The following is a 24,046-nucleotide window of genomic DNA, read 5'->3' on the forward strand; positions in this document are numbered from 1 at the left end:
GCCCAGGTTGCCCAGGGAGGTGGTTGATGCCCCATCCCTGAGAACACCCAAGGTCGGGTTGGATGTGGCTCTGAGCAACCTGGTCTGGTTGGATGTCCCTGGTCTGGTTGGATGTCCCTGGTCTGGTTTGATGTCCCTGGTCTGGTTGGATGTCCCTGATCTGCTGGAGATGTCCCTGCCCATGACCAGATGGTCTTTGAAGGTCCCTCCCAACCCAAACCCTCCCATGATCATAGAGTCACCATTTTGGTTGGAAAAGCCCCTCAAGATCATGGAGTCCAACCATAACCACCCCTGTCCCTGCCCCATGTCCTGAGAACCTCATGTCCGTCTGTCCAGCCCTCCAGGGATGGCGACTCCAGCACTGCCCTGGGCAGCCTGTTCCAATGCCCCACAGCCCTTTGGGGAAGAAATTGTTCCCAAATCCAACCTCAACTTCCCCTGGCGCAACTTGAGGCCGTTTCCTCTGCTCCTGGCGCTTGTTCCTGGGGAGCAGAGCCCGACCCCCCTGGCTCCAGGCTCCTTTCAGGCAGTTCAGAGATCAGAAGGTCTCCTCTCAGCTCCTGTTCTCCAGCTGAACCCCCAGGTCCCTCAGTCTCCATCACATTGTGCTCCAGCCCCTCACCAGCTCCGCTCCCTTCTCTCCACTCGCTCCAGCACCTCAAGGTCTTTCTTGGTGGGAGGTGATCCCGCCACCCCTGGGGCCGCCATTCTGAGCCCTGAGGTGATTGTGGTGCCGCCATTCTGAGCCCTGAGGTGATTCTGGTGCCGCCATTTTGAGCCCTGAGGTGATTCTGGTGCCGCCATTCTGAGCCCTGAGGTGATTCTGGTGCCGCCATTTTGAGCCTTGTCCTGAGGGCACAAAACTGCCCCCAGGATTCACGGTTTGGCCTCCCCATTCCCAGCACAGGGACATTCACTGCCCTGTTCCTGCTGGCCACCCCAGTGCTGGTCCCAGCCAGGATCCTGTGGCCTCTTGGCTCACGTTCAGCCCATCACCAACACCCCCAGGTCCTTTTCCATGGGGCAGCTTTCCCGTCACCCATCCCCGAGCCTGCAGCGTTGCGTGGGGTTGGTGTGACAAGGTAACCTTGTCCTACACACATTTCAGGCTTCCAAACAGGCACATTTAGGGTCGGGCTTCACAGCATTTGTTCTGCATCAAAAAGGTTTCCTGCCCCGAGAGGGAAGGACACACAGACAGGTGGCACAACCCGCCATGATCTGCAGGTGAGCACAGGGGGACACACGGATTCATCACCAGTAACGCGGGGAGCTCAATCAGCTTCAAGGTGGCAATCAAGGAAGATACATGGAGTGCAGGGAGACAGATGGTTGTGCGCATTTATTTGTCTTTGATAAAAATGGTATGCAAATTACACAGCCACGGAGGCTCTTGGGAAAGTATCACCCTGCTGGTCCTCGGGGAGTTCCTTGGAGAGTCCTAACATTGAAACACACCAAAATGGGATCGGGGGGGATGGAGGATGGATCTAAACTGGGAAGAACATGAACTTCAACATTTTCCAGTGAAGCAAAATGATTGTTATTTGTTTTCAATTTCTCTTTTTGGTGGTGTTTTTACAGCCTAATGAGCACAAGAGCCACCAAAGCCCTGACACCCCTGCACCCGGGCAGAACAACCTTTTGGAACACGCTCTTCCGCACGGCACTCTCAACACAAGCTCAAGAACAAGCCTGATCTCTGGAGGGTTCCTTTATACCACCCAGGCTCCTTTATACCATCCCAAGAGCGTAAAGTGGCCGCATTTCAAACGTAATTGTCACGCACGTGAACTCTCTACCAGATCAGAGCCACCTGTGTGCAGGGACACAGGCTCAGCTCATCCCACGGAACATTAAGACAAATGACATCAGAAATTTGCAGGTTATTTCCATTTTTCTTTTGATCCATTCCCAATAAGATGCCGGGAGAAATAACCAAACCCCAAACTTGGCTCAAGTTTTAAATATTTGCCTGAAAGGAGGGCTAGGGGAGGGAATCATGTACAGTTAAAATCAAGCTACTCAAAACACAATCATTCAGGTAAGTAACTAGAAGTATCGCCTCTACCATCTAGAGAGAGAGAGAAGAGTGTCTGAGACAGAGATATTTAGGAAAAAATACACATCTGAAGTCTCTGTGGCCACGATGAGAACTGGAATCCACATACAAGCCAGTTAAAGAGCATTTCAACATGAAATCTTAACTTAGTAGGAAGGGCAGGGCTTAAGCTGTAATTTTTTTGTTGTTTGTTTTAAATACATGGACAGCTGTCAGATATGAAAATGATGGTGGGCTTTCCTGAAAGATCCCCTTGTGCATGTGTATGGATGCATGTGCTGGCGTCGGTGGGGCAGCGCGACAAGAGTTTAGGAAGGCTGGGAGCCCAGCAGTCTCTCAATAGCTGCATTGATGTCTCCACCGGTGGCAATAAGCGCCTGCAGGTTGGCCTCACGATTAATGAAGCCCATTGCGTTCAGCTGCTCCAGCTGCTGTTGGAATCGCACTTCAGGGCTCTGCGCCTACGGGGGAAAGGACAAAGACCTTAGAGATCAACGTCCAACACAGGCGGGGCGAGCGGCGACGGCTGAGCGGGGAGCCTGAGCTCAGCTTTAGGGGTGCTGAACCGCTCCAGGCTGGTTTAGCAATATCACCCTCCTCTCCACAAGTTTAGTACCAGCTCTGCACCAAGTGGAAGAAGCACCAGGAGAGGATCCTTGACACTCAAACCTGTGCCAAGGGTTTCGACACCCCAAAGAACCAGCCAGCCTGAGGCAACAGACTCCACAGAAAGCACCATACCCAAGAGAAACCTGTTGCGAGCCACAAAGCGGGGTGGCATCAGGACAACCTCTTGCTCCCCCTGGAGATGCTCCCCCCACTAAAATCATATCGGGTGTTACATACTTGAGAGTTTCCTCCGGCCAGCAGCTGGATCATCTGCTGCATGAGCTGCTGTTGGGGGTTCCCACCCCCAGCGGGAGAGGCACTGGCCGGTGTCGAAGCGGAGGGAACGGGATTCTCCGGGATTGTGCTTCCTCCTGTGGAGGACGGGGGCATTCGAGGCAAGCCGAAGGAGCCGAGGCTGTGGAGGAAAGCAGGGCCACTCAGGACAAGCTGACACTTGTGGGCGCCCCTCGAGAGCCGGGCAGCGCGGTACCCAGTGGGCTCTGCCCGCAGTGAGGCCCGTACTACAGCTTTGTGGGTTAAACCGGCACATTTGCGTTCCAGTCGCACAAGGTGTAGGTGTAAACGTTCCTAACGGAGGCACAAGCGTGTCCCACGCTGCCCGTCTGCCCCCACGCACCCACTCAACCTCGGGGCTGCGCGTCTCATACTGTTCCTCAGAGATAAAATTATGGCGTTCAGCCGACACCAACTATCGCAAACAAAAGATGGGGAAGGGACCGAGCGGTTTCCAACGCTTTCCTCCAAAAAGAAAGGGTCAAGAATTTCCTGTGTGAAGTATGAGCGGAAAGCGCTAATTAGCTGGAGCTCTGAGGCCTGAAGGTGCACACAATTCTCTGTGACAGTGCCCTAAGCAGATCTCGATGAATCAACAGCCTGCTGGTATCTAGCACATCAGCTCTGCCCACAGAAACCCACTGGAAAGCGTTTCTTACCTTGGCACTAGTCCTGGGGCCTCCGTTTGCAGCGTCTGGAGCCCCTGTTGGATCTGGAGGAGAGCCTGCATGGCGCGGGGGTTGGTGAGAATGGAGAGGGAGTCTGGGTTCTGCATCTGCGAACAAAGGCAAAAAGACACAGCGGTACCAACCAGCGAGAGCTTCCGCGGCCAGAGATCCACCAGCTTTAAACCAGCGCAGCGCCTCTCGCCCTGCAGCCAGAGCGAACCTGCGAGTCTGGTTCCTCCTCCGAGTCTCCAGACTGCAGGGCGCACCCACAGGGATCCTCGCAGAGTTCAGATCCAATTTCCGAAAGGAACTCGGTGAATGAGTTTAGAACTGGGGGGGCACACGCCTTCGGAACGGAAGTGATTTTATTTGATTTACCTGAGCGAACCAGCTGCTCTAGCGCAATTAGCCGGTTTAATTTTTGTAAGCTCATTACAGTGACTGTCCACACAGGGGTTTCGTGTAGCTTAACTAGTCTAATTTGAAATCCACCTTTAGGTAATTTAAATGCCTTAATATCGATTGCCTTGTCTAAGCAAGCTCTCCCTTCGTCTCTCCCCTGTGCAAACCCCTTTTCTTTCACAGCCCAAACCACCCAAGCCCACGCGCTTCCTACTCCGCTTGACTAAGCAGCCGAGATACTCCCTTTCCTCGTGAGGACGGAAAAGCCGTGGAGCGTGGGGGCTGAGAGCAGCACAGGGCCAGCCAGGGGCCTTTACCTGCTGCAGGAAGACAGGGAGCTGAAGGCGGAGCTGTTCTTGAAGCTGTGGATTCCCAGCAAAGAGGGGGACATTTACCATGATCTAGCAAGAGACAGCACACGTAGGCAGGGTCAGAGGGTTGTTGCCACCGGCTCTTAAACCCTATGTAACTAAGCCATGAAGAACAACTCTTCCAACTGAAATGATTCTAAGTCAGTCATGCCCCTGACTCCCTCCCTGGCCTTTCAAGACATTCTCCTGCTCACGGGGACTGAACCGGGACAACTCAATTCCTGGCAGCAGTGTTGAACAGGGGCCACTTGGCCATGGGCAGAGAGAAGGGCCATTCCCTGTCCCTCTCAAAGCCACCTGCTTTTGCTAGGGGCTCTCTAAGCCGCAGTGTTCAGCCTTCAAGCTATGGAGAGCAACAAAACTATCTATATTCACCCAGCTTTCCAGTTTGTGCAAGAGGAACCACTCCCGGCTATGGAAGCGGAGCGGTCTCACAAGACAACTGCAACACTTTTACCTGTGCTGCAAAGTCCGGGTTCTGGGCGAGGGTTTGCATCATGCTCCGCATATAAGGGGCAGAGATCATGTTCTGCATCAGCTGAGGATTTTCAGAAATCTGCTGCAGGAGTCCTTGCATCTCCGGGCTGTTAAACATGCCTGCAAGGGGAACGGGAAGAGGAGACAAAGGAAAACTCCTTACAAGCCCCAAATACAACATAGAACAGCAAGGTCTTCACTTCATCCCCTGCTCAACAGCAAATACGGCTGGCGACAGCCATGGCAATGCTTTGCTTGCCCCTTTCCCACACTCTCCAGGGCTGCAGGGACATCAGAGTTCCCAAAGGAACCCTGTAACAGGCACACAAAATAGCTCATTTGTGCTTGCACCTGGGCTAGAATCATTCATCTGGGGAGCAGCCAGGGACCAGCGCTCCAAAGACAGGGAAGCACCCTCCAAAGAGAGGAAAGCACCCCCAAAGAGAGGGATGCACCCCCAAAGAGAGGGATGCACCCCCAAAACAAGCCTGTTCTCAGCAGCACCCTCTGGTTCCTCTGTTGCTCACGTACCAGCCCCGATGCTCGCGGCGTTCAGCCCAAAGGGGTTGGATACAGTCGGTGTGCTCTGTGTGGTTCCCGAACCAGTGCTCCCTTCACTGCTGGGCACCTGGCTCTGGGAAGCAGGAGGCGTGGGGCTCCAGGGGTTCGGTAACGGCTCTCTGTTCTCCGTCCGCAAAGGCTGGGAGCTTGAGCTATCAGAATTCCCCGTCAAGGAGGAGAAAGGATTGTTGCCAAACTAGGGAAAAAGAAATAGGTGTGATCAGCCAGCAGAGAACGTCACGTTGGCCCCACCGCTGTATGAGCGAGGGAATGGCCCATCGTATTCATCCAGGTCCAGAATTTCCTTAACACTTGGAGTAATTTGCCTCTGGAGAAATCTGTAATCCACAACACACCTCACTTAGCAAAAGACCAGGCTCAAGAAGCGGCCACAGCCTTAGATTTGGCTCCCAAATGCAAGGCTTCGAAATACCCAGGTGAAATCAGCACCCGGCCACGCCGGCAGGTAATGCCAGATGGGAATGTGTCTGCATAGCCTCTGCAGACAGACCTGCGCTCGCTGCCCCTGCGCTCCGAGCCGGCTGCAGCCCCGCCGGCTCCAACCCAACGGCGTCAGGCTTGAGCTAATCCGGTAAGCCCTGCCGAGAGCAGGGGGCTGTGCTAACGAAGCTACGGGGCCTTCACTTTGGCCACAGTGGGTATCCAGCCCGCTCGGAGACCAAAGGAGCGAGAGCAGGTCCCTGCTCAGATACAAATGAACCTTCTAAGAAAAGCAGACGAGTGGTGCTGCGCAACAGTCTCTTGCCAGCGGCTGCGCTCGTTATCTTTGGGAAGGCAGCCCCGTTAGCATGGGGTTCAGGGAAAAACCCCTTTTCTGTGCTCAGCGCACAGCACCCCGCTTACGGCAACGTAGGTACCTGCTCCCTGGCTGCGCTGAACATGGGCTCCTGGATGTCCGTGTACATGCGGCGCAGGGCGTTGTATCCTCCTGGAATGCTCTCGAGGTTACTCAAAGCACGGTCCTGGTTCCGCATCATCTCCTGCATCATGGCAGGGTTACGAGCCAATTCCATTGTCTGCAAGAAGGATGGAAATGTGGAAAGCTCAGGTGTGCGGGTACCACGGAAGGCCGGAGTGGATCAAGAGACTGGTTAGCAGCGCAGTGGTTTTCTACTGAGCCACCAGCCAGGCACTGCAAGAGTTAAATCTCAGCTCCTAGAGGAAAGAGTATAATTAAACCCATTTCACAGCCAGAGAGCAGAGAGATCATTTATCCAAGCAGGGAGAGCCCAGGGATCCTGGCTCCTCCCATCCTTGCTCAGCTCTCTTCTTTCTCAACCTCAATTCAGCTGGATGAGATTGTTTTGTGTCTAAGCAGTATCGGGACATCCGAACATTTCCCACCCATATGTTCCCACTCAAAGGAGATGGACCGCGTTCAAAAACTGAGAAGGTGGAAGAGATTGGATCCTTTCCATTTCCAGAAAAACAAGAAACCCACCCTCTCCACGGTTCTGATGTGTCTCCCCTGCACAAGGAACATCCAGATCAGTAAAATACTGACTGTACAGCTCTGTGGTCTGTACTTTATCAAGAGAGAAATGAAAAACTTTCGCAGTAGCTTCACTTCTCTGCGATTGCTTCTACTCCCGCTCCTGAATCAGAACACAGAAGTCTTTATGCAGCATGCCAGGATGATCCCAGCATCCCTTTTTTTGCTCAATACATGATGAATTCAATAGCCCTGAAAGGCAGATAAGAGTTGGAAGCATGTGGGTTGAGTAATCAGTATTCACATAACTCAAGACCACCATCTGTTTGTGGGGAGCTTACAGCAGGAAGGAAGAGATCTCTAAAAATCACCAATCTGGCATCCACACACTCCCTTTGGAGAGCAGACACTGACGCTGGTCCACAAAGATGCTCCTGAACATGCTTTAAACCAGGTCGTGGCACTTTGACTCACCTGCCTCATGAGCTCTGGGTTATTCAGCATGTGGCTTATCTCCGGATTTCGCTCCATGAGCTGCTGCATCTGGGGGTTGGCCATGATCATCTGTCTCATGAGGTCAGGGTTAGACATCATGTTCTGCACCAAGGGGTTCTCCATGATCTGAGAAAGCATCTCTGGGTTGGACATCAGCTGCCGCTGCATCTGCTGCTGGAGCTCCATGAAGTTGGCAGAGCCCATCCCAAGGTTGCCCAGCCCAGTGATGCCACCAAAGCCGGCTGGAGAGAGAACAACACGCGTGGAGAGAGGCAGGAGTCAGTAACTGTCACTAACTGCAGAAAGGAGACACGCACAGCAGCGGAACTGCACCCACGCTGATCTGGGGCGATCCCGTACTGCAGCAGCCAGCCCTGAGGCAGGACAGCCCTGAGCACGCTTCACCGAGGGCTTGGGCATTATCACAGAATCAGAGAATCACTTTGGTTGGAAAAGCCCCTCGGGATCAAGAGTCCAACTGTCCCCCACCCCTGTCCCTGCCCCGTGTCCTGAGAACCTCATGTCCATCTGTCCAGCCCTCCAGGGATGGTGACTCCAGCACTGCCCTGGGCAGCCTGTTCCAATGCCCCACAGCCCTTTGGGGAAGAAATTGTTCCTAAATCCAACCTCAGCCTCCCCTGGCGCAACTTGAGGCCGTTTCCTCTGCTCCAGGCGCTTGTTCCTGGGGAGCAGAGCCCGACCCCCCTGGCTCCAAGCTCCTTTCAGGCAGTTCAGAGATCAGAAGGTCTCCCCTCAGCTCCTGTTCTCCAGCTGAACCCCCAGTTCCTTCAGCTGCTTCATCACACTCGTGCTCACTTCCCCAGCTCTGTTCCCTTCTCTCAACTCGCTCCAGCGCCACAAGGTCTCTCTTGCTGTGGGGGCCCAAAGGAAAGCAAGGTACACCAGTGGAAATGAGTCACGCGAAGCCCAGAGCACACACAAACAACTCCAGGGGTCAAGATCCCCAACTCCTTGGTCTAATCCTAGGAAATTCTTCTTTTGTGTCACATCCTCTCACAGCCATCACTTACACAGGATGGATGTCGCACTGTTAGGGCCTCCATCTCCAGGACCTCCCATGGTCCCTGACCCACTGCTCCGTCTGCTGCCGCTCCCCACGTCAGGAGCAGAGCTGCTGGATGTGGAAGGCTGAGATGGGGCAGCAGGAGAAGAAGGGCTTGCAGTGGGGGCAGAAGCAGCATTGGGGGCAGAAGCAGCAGATGTTGGATCTTGGACCCTGAAAAGAAACAAAACAAGGTGTTAAACTCCTAAGATTCAGGAAAGGTGAGCAGCGTCCTCTGTGGGGGACACCGGAGGGTGCGCCCCACGCTGACCAAGCCCCCCTTCCCGCTGCTGTCCCTGGCTGCTCCTACTTCCACCAGACGGACGCACAGCTCTGCTCCCAGCTGCTGGAATCTGCCTCCCATCCTGAGGTACAACAACCCCTGACATTTTATTCTGGCCCACATGAAGTGGCTTGACTGGTCCTACCCTGAGTCGTATCGAGCTTTTCCTTGAATCACCCTAAACTATTTACCTCAGCTATATCCCTGAGCAATGAGTTTGCTCCAAACAGGAAAATCCTCCTGCTGCTCCCACAGAAACCACAGGAGGTTACAGCCGGGCTAGTGCACGGGGTAAACAAGAATCTGCTTCTCTGCAAATCATCCCATGCACCCAATGTTCCTATCAGTGCTCCTGGGGGCAAAAAGAAGTATTGGTGTTACTCTACAGATAGGGAAACTGAGGCACGAAGCAGGTAGCACCTATGCTGTGAAGCTGCAGAACGTTTCTGGTCAGCTTGGCTCCGAATTCATCATCAGCTGCACCGTGAACGCGTCTTCGTCCAACACAAGTTGACTAGAGCTTCTAATACACACACATAGACACTGCGCTCACAAAACACAGCGCAGCAGATGCTGGACATCAGCTACATTGACTTAAACCAACCCAAACTAGTACCTTGTAATCGCGCCTCCTCCTCAGGATTCTTATAGGAATTTGAAAGAGAACATGTAAAGATTCTCTGAAACGTGTGCAGTCGTGACAGTGAGTCCTGAACTAGTGCTGAAGAGCTTTCACATGAAATTAGACAACAAAATTCACTTTACTTGCCTCAGATAAGAAACACTACTATGCCACCGACAAGTAAATAAGAACAATGATTTCTTGACTTTTTGTTGCCAAACCAAGAATGATTCCTTTCTAACTCCCCTTCCTTTTTCACTCTTATTCTAGGAGTTCAAGAACAAAAATCAAACTGAAGGTCCCTGTTCACTTTCCAGACTCATCTAAAAAGCAGCAGCCACTGAACGGGAGGCAGCGAGTGGGGAAACAAAGCAAAAAGGAAGCTGAACAAAAAAGGAAGAAGGAAGCTGGAGAGAGGTCACTTGGTTTCTCTCAGCGCAGGAAGAAGCTGTGACACCTTCAGTAAGCACTTATCTGTGACTATTAGAGGGAAAAAAATGAGCAGTCCAGGGCAGCTCTCTGATTTCCCCTTCACAATGGTTCACGAGTGCCGCAGTTTGCGGTGGAGCCAGCGGTAAACAACATCAGCCTGTCGGACTACCTGGAGATGCAGAATCCAGAGAGGGGCCTCCTGCAGCAGCTGACAATACACGTTTGTCCTCGTGGAAAAGAGCGAGAAGAGAAATAAATAAAAGCACTAATCTTGACTAAGGCAGTAAGGCAGCTCTCCCAAGGGACAGCAGGGCTGTACAAAGAGCCGCTCAGCGGGAGCCCGAGCAGAGCGCAGCGGGGAGCCCAAGGGATGGCTGCAAAGAGCCTCTGGCTATCAACAAGATGTGGCTGCACCTCAAGTCCAGCAATTGTTCCCAAGAACCATCTGTGCCCACTGGAGAGCACCGGGAAAAGCCTAAACTGCAGCGTCTTGTGGTCAGTCCTGTGTCCTTTCCTCATGCGCGGTGCAGACGGACACAAGCCCAGTCCAAACGGAGCATCCATGAACTGCACCCGCAGTGCTATGCTTGAGCCAAGAGCCACACACGGTCATACGGCCATACGTACGTCCCCTCCGAGGCGGAGCGCCCATCTGCCTGTGCACAGGCCTACAGGTACCCCAAGGAAACACTGTTGTGCCCTATAGATAGTGCTGTGGCCACGCGGCACGCCTGCCGTGGCACCGAGAAAGCACGGCACAGGCTCACATCAGAGTATAGGACAGGAAGAGAAAGAAAACCCGGGTATTAGTTTCCACTTTGACACAAATTCACTCGGGAAAATAATTTCTGCTCATAGCAACTCTGTAGAACTAGGATGGTATCAAGTTCTGATGGGTTCTTTCAAGATTACTATATGATAAACGCTTAAAATACATAAAGCCACATACATAAGTTGTGTTAAAGAAGAGTCAGCCCCATCAGGTACGTGCCACAAACCTACATAGGTGTGTAATGTATGGAAAAGACAGACCAAGGTACAAAGCCACAGCTGTATAGCAAAGCCACGGTGGGGCCAGTTTTACTGCTGATCACGGCTGCAGCCTCATATACAGCCCGGAGCCGGCGCTCAGGCCACCAAAACTGCTCCGATTTGGTCACCGACAGCGCAGAAAGGCTTCACCATCACTTATTCCCCTCACTCAGCCCCCAAAATGAAACAGTTTCTTACTTCTGTGGAGTCTTAATGACCAAGTGTACAGTCAGCCCATCTTTGATCCCGTGTTGATTCAACGTGTCTCCATCCTTCAGGATCTTCCCGGCAAAGATCAGAACCAGCTGATCCTGTTTGGCTTTAAACCTCCTGGAAATCTCTTCTTTGAACTGAAAAACAAACAAAGCGCTTTTCAGACAAACGACCAAGACCTGAAATGTAAAGCTAATACTCCAGATATCACATCCACTATGCAAACAGCATAAGAAACCGACGGTCCTTCAGTACCTCACCCAAAAGGAGCCCATGCAGGTACCAATTCAGTCACCGGTTGCTGAGGATGTCTGAGGTGTTAAGGAAAAAAAAAGGCAAGTCTACACTTACAAAATGCGGAGTAAATTTCAAAAAGAATAGAGCAATTACCTCAAGATGAGCTGAAGGCTTCCAAAGCAAGATCAAGCGTGGCTCTTAGGTCTAATCCGAATATACCACTTATCCTCTGAATGCCTGATTTTTCTTTCTTATTCTCTGCTCATTTGATTTTATTTTTTCCTAAGGAAAGCCCAAGTCTGATTTAATACAGGACAGAGCTCTATGGAAAAGGGAACAATCCTTTGTCAGCCAATGGAAATAAACTAGGTCTTCTCCAATTCCTATTTCTGCAACTGAATTCCCTCTGAGCGTGCCACGCCACGGAACACCGGCACCTCTTTACTGTGTGATGGGCTGGGATTAACACCTGCCCATAAAATTGGTATTGTTATGGGGCATTCCCAAGCTGATTTAGGAGGAAAAAAGACCTTGTCTTTGGAAGCCACCAACTACAGGATTTCCAAGAGAAAGAGCAGCACACATCTCTCCCGGAGGAACTCGCAGCGTTTGCACCTGAACCATCACAAACAACACCTGGGAGAGCGCAGCGCCGGCTCATCCTGGTCACAAAGCTTACACACAAACCATTGCTTGGCATCCCACTCGTACCACGGGGCTCCCGGAAGGAGCAGGAGGGCACAGGGACCCCAGATCTCCGGCAGGTCTTTCACACCCACAGCCTCGCGCCCTGCGCCCCAGACCAAAGCGCGCAGCGAGCCGAGAAGCCGAGCGCCGTGCCGATGTCAGCTCATCCCAGCGGGCACGGCCCCTTCCACAGTGCCGCAGCAGCCCTGGCGAAGCCCAGCAAACCCCCGTCCCCTCCCGCTTGCCCCACGTCGCCGTGTCCCATGGAGCTCCCTGGCAGGAGCCTGTCCCCCTTCCCTCTGCTCCCTGTCCTCCCTGTCCCCCTTCCCTCTGCTCCATCCACCCTTTGCCCCAAAGACTCGCCCAGCCCCTCTCCTCTAGCGATCTCCCTCCCACTCCACAACACCCTGTGGGCAGCCCCATACGCGCTCCATCCCCACAGCTGCTTCTCCCCATCGCAGCACCCTCCTCGAACCAACTACTCGCACAACACCCTCCCTTCTCCTCCCCAATCCTTCCCACAGGCACCAGCCGCCCCAGCGCTCCCCTCCCTCTGACCACTCCCCACGAATCCGCTCTCCCGGCCCCTCGCACACCCCCAACAACGCCCTGGGCTCCACACCTACGAAATTCCCCCCCCTCAGGACCGGTCCCCCCGCCCCGAACTGTCCCCAAGTGTCAGCTCCCCCCCCCGCCCCAGCCCCCTCTGAGCACCTGCCCTCACCCAGCGCTCCCGGCTCCCTCACAGCTCGGCTCCCATAAGGCCCCAAAGGCCAAGGGGGTGCCCCTAAAGTCCTCCCAGCTCCCCCAAAATCCTCCGAGTCCCTGTGTCTCCCACCTCCCACCCAAAGCCATGATCCCCCACTTCTCGGGACCCTCAGCTCCCTCACTCCCCCTCGAAAGCCTTCACCCCTCCCCAAAGCCAAGTTCCTCCCCTAAAAAAACCCCCCGTCCCCCCCAGCCCTGTGTCCCTCACCCCCAAACCAGCCTCCCCTCGGCCCTCCACATCCCCCAGGCCCGCCCCCACCTCGCGCACGGAGGCGCCGTCCGCGATGACGATCTCCTCCTTGTCCTTGGGGGTCTTGACCGTGACGCGGATCAGAGCCCCCCCGGGGCCGCCCGGCCCCGCCTCGCCCTCCCCGCCGGGGCCGGGCCCGCCGCCGCTCGGCTCCGCCATCTTCGCCGCCGCCGGAGAAAGGCAGCGCGCGCCGCCGACGCAAGAGCGCCGCCCCGGCCCCCCCTCCTCCCCACAACGCGGGCGCTACCGCCCCCTGGTGGCGCGGCGGGAGATACAGCGGCAGGGGAACGGGGGGGAGAGATCACAAAGTGACAGAAACACGGAATGTCAGGGGTTGGGAGGGACCCCAAAAGCTCATCCAGTGCAGGAGCAGGAACACCCAGCTGAGGTTACACAGGAAGGTGTCCAGGCGGGTTGGAATGTCTGCACAGAAGGAGACTCCACACCCTCCCTGGGCAGCCTGGGCCAGGCTCTGCCACCCTCACCCCAACAAGTTGCTTCTCATCTGCCAGCGGAACCTCCTGTGTTGCAGTTTGCACCCATTGCCCCTTGTCCTGTCCCTGGTTGTCACCAGCAGAGCCTGGCTCCATCCTCCCGACACTGCCCCTTTCCATATTTAACACTGCCAACTGTTTCTGCAAGGGCTCTCTGTGTACTTGAGGAAGATCGGCAGAGTTGGGTGGTGTGGGCTGCTCCAGCTGGCTCAGGTGCTTCATCACCAGTTGTACAAGGTTCAACAAAACCAAGCGCACTTGACAGTTCTGGGCCCCTCATGCCAAGAAAGACCTTGAGGTGCTGGAGCGAGTGGAGAGAAGGGAGCGGAGCTGGTGAGGGGCTGGAGCACAATGTGATGGAGACTGAGGGAGCTGGGGGTTCAGCTGGAGAACAGGAGCTGAGGGGAGACCTTCTGATCTCTGAACTGCCTGAAAGGAGCTTGGAGCCAGGGGGGTCGGGCTCTGCTCCCCAGGAACAAGCGCCAGGAGCAGAGGAAACGGCCTCAAGTTGCGCCAGGGGAGGGTGAGGGTGGATTTAGGAACAATTTCTTCCCCAAAGGGCTGTGGGGCATTGGAACAGGCTGCCCAGGGCAGTGCTGGAGTCACCAGCCCTGGAGGGCTGGACAGACGGACATGAGGCTCTCAGGACATGGGGCAGGGTGGGGAGCGGTTGGACTCGATCCCGAGGGGCTTTCCCACGCACACCGATCCGCCCCATCCCCGCAGCCGCGGACATGGCGCCGCCGCCTCCGGGACTGCAGTTCCCGGCGTGCCCTGCGCTCCCACCCGCGCGGGCGCGGCCGCTCCCGCCCGTCCCGCCATCCGGCGCGGCCGCCATGCTGCGCCCCAAAGCGCTGACGCAGGTGCTGAGCCAGGCCAACACCGGCGGCGTGCAGAGCACCCTGTGAGTAGGGGCTGGGGCGAGGGGCGGCCGACCCGCCCGGGGCGGGGGGCGCAGCGCCGGGCCGGCGCGGCCCCGCTTGGCGCAGGGGAGTGTGCTCCTAGCGGGGTGCTTGCTTGCCCTGCCCTGGAAATGGCTCCCGGGGGGAGCGGGGCGCCTGGATGGGGCGTGTGTGGTGCTGGGGCCGTGCGCAGGGCCAGGGTCATGCACACTGCACAGAGCTGGGGCTGCGCATGGAGCCGGGACCGTGCGCTGTGCACAGAACGTGGTGCCAGGACCATGACCTGGTCACAGAACGTGGTGAATAGTGACAGGATGGTGCACAGAACATGGTGCACGGTGACAGAATGGTGCACAGAACATGGTGCACGGTGCCAGGATGATGCACTGTACACAGAACATGGTGAATGGTGACAGGACTGGTCACAGAACATGGTGCATGGTGCCAGGACTGCATAGAACATGGTGCACAGTGCCAGGATGATGCACTGTACACACAACATGGTGCACGGTGATGGAACCATGCACTGGTCACAGAACATGGTGCACGGTGCCAGGACTGGTCACAGAACATGGTGCATGGTGCCAGGATCATGCACTGGTCACAGAACATGGTGCACGGTGACAGGATGATGCACTGTGCACAGAACATGGTGAATGGTGACAGGACTGTGCACAGAACATGGTGCATGGTGCCAGGACTGTGCAGTGGTCACAGAACATGGTGCGTGGTGACAGGACGATGCACTGTGCACACAACATGGTGCACGGTGACAGGACCATGTGCTGTGCACACAACATGGTGCACGGTGCCAGGATGATGCACTGTGCACAGAACATGGTGCACCGTGATGGAACCATGCACTGGTCACAGAACATGGTGCACGGTGACAGGATGATGCTCTGGTCACAGAACATGATGCACGGTGACAGGATGATGTACTGTGCACACAACATGGTGCACGGTGCCAGGACTGTGCACAGAACATGGTGCACGGTGCCAGGACTGTGCACAGAACATGGTGCATGGTGCCAGGACTGTGCACTGGTCACAGAACATGGTGCACGGTGCCAGGACTGTGCACAGAACATGGTGCATGGTGCCAGGATCGTGCAATGGTCACAGAACATGGTGCACGGTGACAGGACGATCCACTGTGCACACAACATGGTGCACGGTGCCAGGACTGTGCACAGAACATGGTGCATGGTGACAGGACTGTGCACAGAACATGGTGACAGGATGATGCACTGGTTACAGAACATGGTGCACGGTGACAGGACTGTGCACAGAACATGGTGCATGGTGCCAGGATCGTGCACTGGTCACAGAACATGGTGCATGGTGACAGGATCGTGCACTGGTCACAGAACATGGTGCACGGTGACAGGACCATGCTTTGGTCACAGAACATGGTGCATGGTGACAGGACCGTGCAGTGGTCACAGAACATGGTGCATGGTGCCAGGACCATGCTTTGGTCACAGAACATGGTGCATGGTGCCAGGATCGTGCACTGGTCACAGAACATGGTGCACGGTGACAGGACCATGCTTTGGTCACAGAACATGGTGCATGGTGACAGGACCGTGCACTGGTCACAGAACATGGTGCACAGTGACAGGACCATGTGCTGTGCACACAACATGGTGCACGATGACAGGATGATGCTCTGGTCACAGAACATGGTGCACGGTGACAGGACCATGTGCTGTGCACAGAACATGGTGCATGCTGCCAGGACTGTGGACAGAACATGGTGCACCGTGATGGAACCATGCACTGGTCACAGAACATGGTGCACGGTGCCAGGATGATGCACTGTACACAGAACATGGTGCACCGTGATGGAACCATGCACTGGTCACAGAACATGGTGCACGGTGCCAGGACTGTGTACAGAACATGGTGCATGGTGCCAGGACTGTGCACAGAACATGGTGCACGGTGACAGGACTATGCTTTGGTCACAGAACATGGTGCATGGTGCCAGGATCGTGCAGTGGTCACAGAACATGGTGCACGGTGACAGGACCATGTGCTGTGCACACAACATGGTGCATGGTGCCAGGACCGTGCAGTGGTCACAGAACATGGTGCATGGTGACAGGATGATGCACTGTGCACACAACATGGTGCACGGTGATGGAACCATGCACTGGTCACAGAACATGGTGCACGGTGACAGGACTGCACAGAACATGGTGCACGGTGATGGAACCATGCACTGGTCACAGAACATGGTGCACGGTGACAGGACTGCACAGAACATAGTGCACGGTGCCAGGATCGTGCACTGGTCACAGAACATGGTGCATGGGGACAGGACGGTGCACAGAACATGGTGCACGGTGATGGAACCATGCACTGGTCACAGAACATGGTGCATGGTGCCAGGACTGTGCACAGAACATGGTGCACGGTGGCAGGATGATGCACTGTACACAGAACATGGTGCATGGTGATGGAACCATGCACTGGTCACAGAACATGGTGCACAGTGACAGGATCATGCACTGGTCACAGAACATGGTGCACGGTGCCAGGACTGGTCACAGAACATGGTGCATGGTGCCAGGACGATGCACTGTACACAGAACATGGTGCACGGTGCCAGGACCATGCGCTGTGCACAGAACATGGTGCATGGTGCCAGGACCGTGCAGTGGTCACAGAACATGGTGCATGGTGACAGGATGATGTACTGTGCACACAACATGGTGCACGGTGCCAGGATCGTGCACTGGTCACAGAACATGGTGCACGGTGCCAGGACTGTGTGCTGTGCACACAACATGGTGCATGGTGCCAGGACTGTGCACAGAACGTGGTGCATGGTGACAGGACCATGCTTTGGTCACAGAACATGGTGCATGATGCCAGGATCGTGCACTGGTCCCAGAACATGGTGTGTGTGCTCAGCCCTCTGGCACTGCAGTGGGCTCTGCTGTCCCTCTGGGTTGAGAGGCTCCAGTTTGGCCCTCTCTCTTGTTTCCAGGCTCCTGAACAATGAGGGGTCCTTGCTCGCCTACTCAGGCTATGGGGACACTGATGCCAGGGTCACTGCGGCCATTGCCAGCAACATCTGGGTGGCTTACGACAAGAATGGACACCAGGCCTTCAACGAGGACAACCTCAAGTTCATCCTCATGGACTGCATGGTAGGTGGGGCTGGGATCCGTCCTCCCCTCCATGGGGGTTCCCCGGGACCCTGCCATGCTGGGGGTGTGATGGGTGCTGTTTTTCCCCGGGCAGGAGGGGCGAGTGGCCATCACGCGGGTAGCAAACCTGCTGCTCTGCATGTACGCGAAGGAGACGGTCGGATTCGGGATGCTGAAGGCCAAGGTAATCACAGAATTGCAGCATGTAAGGGGTTGGAGGGCCCTGGAAAGCTGATCCAGTGCAACCCCCCCGGAGCAGGAACACCCAGCTGAGGTTACACAGGAAGGTGTCCAGGCGGGTTGGAATGTCTGCACAGAAGGAGACTCCACACCCTCCCTGGGCAGCCTGGGCCAGGCTCTGCCACCCTCACCCCAACAAGTTGCTTCTCATCTGCCAGCGGAACCTCTTGTGTTGCAGTTTGCACCCATTGCCCCTTGTCCTGTCCCTGGTTGTCACCAGCAGAGCCTGGCTCCATCCTCCTGACACTGCCCCTTGCCATCTTGAGCCCCAGCAATGAGTCCCCCCTCAGGCTCCTCTTGTCCAGCTCCAGAGCCCCAGCTCCCTCAGCCTTTCCTCACACGGGAGATGCTCCACTCCCTCCAGCATCTTGGTGGCTGCGCTGGACTCTCTCCAGCAGTTCCCTGTCCTGCTGGAACCGAGCGGGGGGCACAGCGTTGTGTCCCCACTGTGGGCTGGGAAAGAGCTGTTGAGGTGGATGAGAATGGGAGTGGTGCAGGAACCTGCTGTGCTTGGGATGCCTCTTTCCTCCTTCCAGCAGCTCCTTTGTCCCCTGTTCCAGCCCAGACGCTCCACCACACCTTTTGAAGGCTCTGAAATGAATTAGAGATTAAAACAAGCACACAGGTGCTGGGCGTGCAGGTTGCAAACCCCCCCGGCGCCGCTCACGCTGCTCTCTGCTCGCAGGCGCAGGCGCTGGTCCAGTACCTGGAGGAGCCACTCACGCAGGTGGCCGCATCCTGACCACGGGAGCTGAGGGGCTCCGCGCTGCCACCGGCAAAGGCCGTTTGTTCAACATCGTCACCGGCAAAGATGGGGGGTGAGCCGCCCCATAGGGATCCCAGAGCTCGGTCCCGCTTTGGTGTGGCCTTTAAAAATAAGGTGGGGGGAGCAAAACACTGTGGGGGGAATAAAAGTGTGTCTAATGCTTGTGTTTTGTGTCTCTTGCAAATAAAAGAGGTTGGGGGGGAACACACACCAGGCAGGGCTGCGGTGCCCCAGGCAGCGTTTTGGGGCTGCATGATGGGCTTGGGGAAATCAAGGCAGGGGCTGTTGGGGGTTCATGTCAAGGGAGAGGGTACGACAGAGCCCAGCTGCATCGGGGCGGTGTGGGGGCTCCTTCCCTTCCCCAGTTTCCCCGCTTTGCACACGATGGCAGCAGAGACGAGGAAATGCGTTCGCAGCCGGGCGGAGCGGGGGGTTCGGCCGCCGCTCGGCTGCCCGCGCCGCCGGTGCCCCACGCTGCGCCAGCCTCCGCAGCCGGGATCGGGCCCCGGCTCCTCCTCCGGCCGCCCCGTGGGTGTCACCCAGGGGTGACACTACCTGCCCAACCTGCGCTGCGACACCCGGTCCCACCCCTTGAGTCAACCGGCCGAGCCGCGCTGCCCGCCCGCCCGCCCCGCCGCTCCCGGGACCCGCTCGGACCCCCGCACCCTGCTCGCTCCCCTGGGCCCCGCTCGGGCCCCGGAATCCTCTCGGATCCACCTCAGACCCCTCTCGGACTCCGCACCCCCGCTCAGACCCCCAGACCCCGGACTCACCTCGGACCCCGGACCCTTCTCGGACTCACCTCGGACCCCCGCACCCTGCTCGCTCCCCTGGGCCCCGCTCGGACCCCAGAACCCTTATCAGACCCCGGAACCCTCTCGGATCCACCTCAGACCCCTCTCGGACTCCGCACCCCTGCTCAGACCCCCAGACTCCGGACTCAACTCGGACCCCGGACCCTTCTCGGACTCACGTCGGACCCCGGACCCCGCTCGGCCCCGGACCCTCCTCGGACCCCGCGCCGCACACCCCGCTCGCTCCGCGGTCTCCGCTCGGCCCCCGGCGCTCCCTCCCCAGCCGGGCGGACACCGGGAGGACACTTGGCTCCCCGCACCCCCTCCCCCGGTGCCTCCCGGGCCCGTCCCCCCCCCGCCCGAGGCCTCGCAGCGGGAAGGAGGAACCCGGGCGGCAGCCGGGGCGACATGGGCAGCGCCGAGGAGGATTACAACTTCGTGTTCAAGGGTGAGTCCTGGGCGCGGGGACAACCCCCGTGCCCAAAGCGGGTGGAGAGAACGCTGGGGCTGCGGGGAAGGCATTGGGGTGCTGCGTCCCCACGGCTGCTGTGCCCCCAGCTGCCAGTCCCCGCAGCTCTGGTGTGCGCCGGGAGCTCCAAAGGGTTTTGGGATCGGGGAGCAGGCACCGGCCTTGGTCGTGTCCCTGGTTGACGGCGGCAAGGTCAGGGCTCTGCGTGGCACCGGGGTCCGTGGCGGCGCCGGGAGACCCATCCCCACGCCAAGGCTGCAGACGTGGGGCGCGGGGTGAATTGCTGGTGCGTGGGGCTGGCCAGGGCTGAGCGTGTGGGGCAGAGCCGGCGTGCAAGCCCGTTAACACTTGAAAGCAGCAGGTGTTTAAAAGTCCTTTTGCCGCCGTGACCTGCGTGGTGACGCACGCAGAGGATGTGGGGTCAGAGCTGTGCTGGAGAAACGGGGGCACAGCCTCATGCCCCCCAACTTGAGCTCCAGTGATGTGACACCCCGGTGTCCTGCGTCTTTGCCGGGGAGACCTCACTGGGATTCAATGATCCCCTGAGGGAAAGGGAAGATGGACAGGCCCTGGTGCGGCACCGCTCCTGGGTGCCCATTGCGGAGGGGTGACCTGAGACCCTCCGGTGTCCTCGCCCTGCTCCTGCTGCCTCGTCACCCCCTGTCACCCCAGACCAGCCGGGGAGCATGGATGGGCTCAGCGAGGTGGCTCAGCCACACTCGGGGGGCTGAGAGCTCGTGATGCAGGGACGGGACCCCCGTTTGCTGACGGAGAGACCCCAGTGGGTGTCACACCCGCAACCAGCACCCGTGGTCATGGAATGGGGGGTGGTTGTGCACCTACAGGACAACAGGAAGGGGAACTGGGGATTACAGGGGGGGGAAGGAGACCCTGGGGCTTTGGGGACACCCTGGGGCTGTGAGAACAGAGCCATGGGGACTGAAACGCCCAGCGAGAAGGGCCAGAAACCAAACCAGCCAGAAAGACGACGCCAAAACCAGCCCTGAAGAGCTCGCGTGGGGCAGCGCGGAGATGCTTGGTTGTGCAGCTGGGGGGTCTGGCTGCTGCGCTGCCAGGGCAATGAGCTGCTGGCTTGGGTCAGAAAGGGTGACTGAGTTACTGTGAAGGGTGTCGGAGCAGCCTTCTCTGCTCCACAACAGGCTCTCTCCCTTCCTTCCGCAGTCGTCCTGATTGGAGAGTCCGGGGTGGGCAAAACCAACCTGCTCTCCCGCTTCACCCGCAACGAGTTCAACCACGACAGCCGCACCACCATCGGGGTGGAGTTCTCCACCCGCACCATCATGGTGGGGGACGCCGTGGTGAAGGCTCAGATCTGGGACACGGCCGGGCTGGAGCGGTACCGCGCCATCACCTCCGCGTAAGCATGGCATGTCCCCCTGCTCCCTGGGTGGTGATGCCCTCCTAGTTGAGCCCCATGGGTGATGGTGCCATGGGGGGTGTCCCAAGCGTGGTGGGATTTGCTGTAGGTATTACCGAGGAGCTGTGGGTGCCCTGGTTGTCTTTGACATCACTAAGCACCAGACGTACGACGTGGTGGAGCGCTGGCTGAAGGAGCTGTACGACCACGCCGAGGCCAACATCGTCGTCATGCTGGTGGGGAACAAGACCGACCTCGCGCAGGCTCGGGAGGTGCCCATGGAGGAGGCGAAAATGTTTGCAGGTACGGGCTGGCACCCTGAGAGCAGGGACCCACACCTGGGTGCTCTAAAGGGCTCTGGAACAGCCGTGCGCTTGCTGGGTCTGCATTGTCTCCGGGGACTCTTCTCCTTGCAGACAACAACGGGCTGCTGTTCGTCGAGACCTCGGCGCTGGACTCCACCAATGTCGAGCAGGCGTTTGAGACCGTCCTGAAGGGTACATGGCGCAGGGAATGGGGCGTCGCGGGATCCCTTAGCAGGGATGCAGGGCTGAGCGGAGGATGCGCGGCGTCTCCGCGCTGCCCCACGCGAGCTCTTCAGGGCTGGTTTTGGCGTCGTCTTTCTGGCTGGTTTGGTTTCTGGCCCTTCTCGCTGGGCGTTTCAGTCCCCATGGCTTTGTTCTCACAGCCCCAGGGTGTCACCAAAGCCCCAGGGGCTCCTTCCCCCCCTGTAATCCCCAGTTCCCCTTCCTGTTGTCCTGGCTCTTGAGTCATCATCTCCAGCATCCTGCTGAACCAGCCCTGAGGACCTGGGGGGACTGGGACGGCGATTTCTCCGTGAATGGCAGCCGTTGGGGCAGGAATGTGGTGAGGTGTGCCATGCCATGCCATGCCATGCTGGGCCGTACTGGGACAGCTGCCAGCCCTGGCATGGGGTGAAACACTAATCCAGGTTGGGCAAGAGGAAGTTGCCCAAGTGCGGGGTGTTCCCCGGGCACTGCAGAGATGCAACCTGGGGGAGCTGCTCCCTTGTCACCCCTCAACTCATCCCCTCTGCTGCACAAAGGGGACAGAGCCACCGATGTGCCAAGCGGGGGCTGCGGGCTCAACGCTGTCCCTGCTTTGCCGGGGGCCCCTCGGCTGACACGCAGACCCCCTTGGCATCCCTTGTTTTGCAGAGATCTTCCACAAGGTGCAGCAGCAGAAGCAGAGGAACAGCCAAAGCAACGCGGTGTCGCTCACCAACGAGAGCCCGCAGAGCGCGGCCGCGGCGCAGATGGAGAAGCGCCCGTGCTGTGTCCCCCTGTGAGCTGGCCGGGCACGCCGGGTGGCCCCTGGGGACCCCGCAGCCCCGGGACGTGCCGGTGCCATAGAGCTGGCTCTGCCTCCGCACAGACCACTGGCACGGGCTGGTGCCACCGAGCCTGCAGTGCCGCTCTCATCCCGGTGCCATGGGGACCAGCAGCACAGGCAGTGGCCAAATTCTGCCCTAAACAGCGAGAAGCACCAGTGCTGGGAGCCCTGCTCTGTCTGCTTTGTTTGTGTTGGGCTCCCAGCCCCCCCTGGACCCGCAGAGGACCGGGACACCCCCGCGGTGCAGCCGGAATGTTCTGGCCAGGATCGTGCCCATGATGGGGGCTGCGCTGCCTGCAGCTGACCCTGGGGTTGCTCCTGTGGGGCCACCCTGTGCCAGGCACTGAGGGTGCTGCTGTCCCCACAGCTCTCTGTCGCCACCAGAGACTGCGCTGGGCTCACCCCAAGCCCTAAGGAGCTCAGCCCTTGGCACAGCTTTGTCCCCATCGCAGACATGGGACAAGTGTGACAACAGGACCCAGCAAAAGTCCCTCCCGTCGGGGTTTGGTGCTGTGTGTCCGGCACGGCGGTGACGCAACCATTAAAGGTCTTACGAAACAGCAGGTTTGCTGAGCTGGAGTTCCTGTGTGCTTGCCGTCCCAGCTGTGGTCTCTCTGCACCCCCTCGCATGTCCCCACACCTTTGGTGGCTCATAGGGGACAGCTGGCTGTGACTGTCCCCACCGGTGGCACAGCCGTGGCCTCTCCCTGCTGCCGTGCGCTGTCTTGCATGGGGACAATCGAGTGTCGTGCACCCCAGAGCACTGGGGAAGGCGCAGCAGCGCTGAGCAGGTACCGGAGCCCTCACCCGGGGCCTTGGGGACAACTGGCTGCTGCCACCTCTAAGAGATGGAGCCTGTCCTGACCCAACCAGCTGTGGGAGCAGCTGCATTCACAGAACCCCAGAGTGTGAGGGGTTGAAGGGCCCTGGAAAGCTCATCCAGTGCAACCCCCCCGGAGCAGGAACACCCAGCTGAGGTTACACAGGAAGGTGTCCAGGCGGGTTGGAATGTCTGCACAGAAGGAGACTCCACACCCTCCCTGGGCAGCCTGGGCCAGGCTCTGCCACCCTCACCCCAACAAGTTGCTTCTCATCTGCCAGCGGAACCTCCTGTGTTGCACTTTGCACCCATTGCCCCTTGTCCTGTCCCTGGTTGTCACCAGCAGAGCCTGGCTCCATCCTCCTGACACTGCCCCTTGCCATCTTGAGCCCCAGCAATGAGTCCCCCCTCAGGCTCCTCTTGTCCAGCTCCAGAGCCCCAGCTCCCTCAGCCTTTCCTCACACGGGAGATGCTCCACTCCCTCCAGCATCTTGGTGGCTGCGCTGGACTCTCTGCAGCAGTTCCCTGTCCTGCTGGAGCTGAGGGGCCACAGCTGGACACAAGATTCCAGGTGTGGTCTCCCCAGGGCAGAGCAGAGGGGCAGGAGAACCTCTCTCCACCTAAATTCCTGCCTCCCCTCCCCTTACCTGGCACAGGTGAGCACACCTGGCTGGTGATGGACAGCCC

The 24,046-nt window shown here is 57.8% G+C and overlaps 3 protein-coding genes across 4 annotated transcripts; 2 read left to right on the plus strand and 1 right to left on the minus strand.

The window, feature by feature from the left end:
- Nucleotides 1–1,318: 1,318 nt before the first annotated feature.
- Nucleotides 1,319–13,172, minus strand: UBQLN4 (ubiquilin 4). Of its 2 annotated transcripts, XM_080361185.1 has the most exons (11): nucleotides 12,992–13,172; nucleotides 11,026–11,177; nucleotides 8,427–8,632; nucleotides 7,375–7,637; nucleotides 6,326–6,484; nucleotides 5,418–5,643; nucleotides 4,867–5,006; nucleotides 4,356–4,439; nucleotides 3,628–3,743; nucleotides 2,912–3,089; nucleotides 1,319–2,526 (listed from the first exon to the last, which is right to left on the minus strand). In XM_080361185.1, exons 1-11 carry the CDS (start codon nucleotides 13,139–13,141, stop codon nucleotides 2,374–2,376), a joined length of 1,827 nt encoding a protein of 608 aa, XP_080217311.1. In that variant the 5' UTR covers nucleotides 13,142–13,172; the 3' UTR covers nucleotides 1,319–2,373. The 2 variants fall into 2 exon arrangements, with proteins under 2 accessions (XP_080217311.1, XP_080217312.1); XM_080361186.1 differs by lacking the exon at nucleotides 4,356–4,439.
- Nucleotides 13,173–14,253: 1,081 nt separating this feature from the next.
- Nucleotides 14,254–18,708, plus strand: LAMTOR2 (late endosomal/lysosomal adaptor, MAPK and MTOR activator 2). The gene is made up of 4 exons (XM_080361257.1): nucleotides 14,254–14,380; nucleotides 17,377–17,539; nucleotides 17,634–17,723; nucleotides 18,465–18,708. Exons 1-4 carry the CDS (start codon nucleotides 14,313–14,315, stop codon nucleotides 18,519–18,521), a joined length of 378 nt encoding a protein of 125 aa, XP_080217383.1. The 5' UTR covers nucleotides 14,254–14,312; the 3' UTR covers nucleotides 18,522–18,708.
- Nucleotides 18,709–19,747: 1,039 nt separating this feature from the next.
- RAB25 (RAB25, member RAS oncogene family) lies at nucleotides 19,748–22,495 on the plus strand (the record flags this gene model as incomplete). Its single annotated transcript, XM_080361280.1, has 5 exons — nucleotides 19,748–19,787; nucleotides 20,991–21,186; nucleotides 21,296–21,489; nucleotides 21,603–21,683; nucleotides 22,365–22,495. 5 exons carry the CDS (start codon nucleotides 19,748–19,750, stop codon nucleotides 22,493–22,495), a joined length of 642 nt encoding a protein of 213 aa, XP_080217406.1.
- Between the last annotated feature and the right edge of the window lie 1,551 nt (nucleotides 22,496–24,046).

This window comes from Nesoenas mayeri, assembly GCF_963082525.1.
Source record: "Nesoenas mayeri genome assembly, chromosome: 30".
NCBI classification, from domain to species: Eukaryota; Metazoa; Chordata; class Aves; order Columbiformes; family Columbidae; genus Nesoenas; species Nesoenas mayeri.

What these genes read in the sequence shown, in the direction of transcription:
- LAMTOR2 (XM_080361257.1), top strand. Translation starts at nt 14,313, where the DNA reads ATGCTGCGCCCCAAAGCGCTGACGCAGGTGCTGAGCCAGGCCAACACC. An exon ending in GGCGGCGTGCAGAGCACCCT is followed by an intron (nt 14,381 to 17,376) that starts GTGAGTAGGGGC and finishes TCTTGTTTCCAG; the next exon opens with GCTCCTGAACAATGAGGGGT. An exon ending in TCATCCTCATGGACTGCATG is followed by an intron (nt 17,540 to 17,633) that starts GTAGGTGGGGCT and finishes TTCCCCGGGCAG; the next exon opens with GAGGGGCGAGTGGCCATCAC.
- UBQLN4 (XM_080361185.1), bottom strand. Translation starts at nt 13,141, where the DNA reads ATGGCGGAGCCGAGCGGCGGCGGGCCCGGCCCCGGCGGGGAGGGCGAG. An exon ending in ACGGCGCCTCCGTGCGCGAG is followed by an intron (nt 11,178 to 12,991) that starts GTGGGGGCGGGC and finishes TTTGTTTTTCAG; the next exon opens with TTCAAAGAAGAGATTTCCAG. An exon ending in CAGTGCGACATCCATCCTGT is followed by an intron (nt 7,638 to 8,426) that starts GTAAGTGATGGC and finishes TTCTCTCTCCAG; the next exon opens with CCGGCTTTGGTGGCATCACT.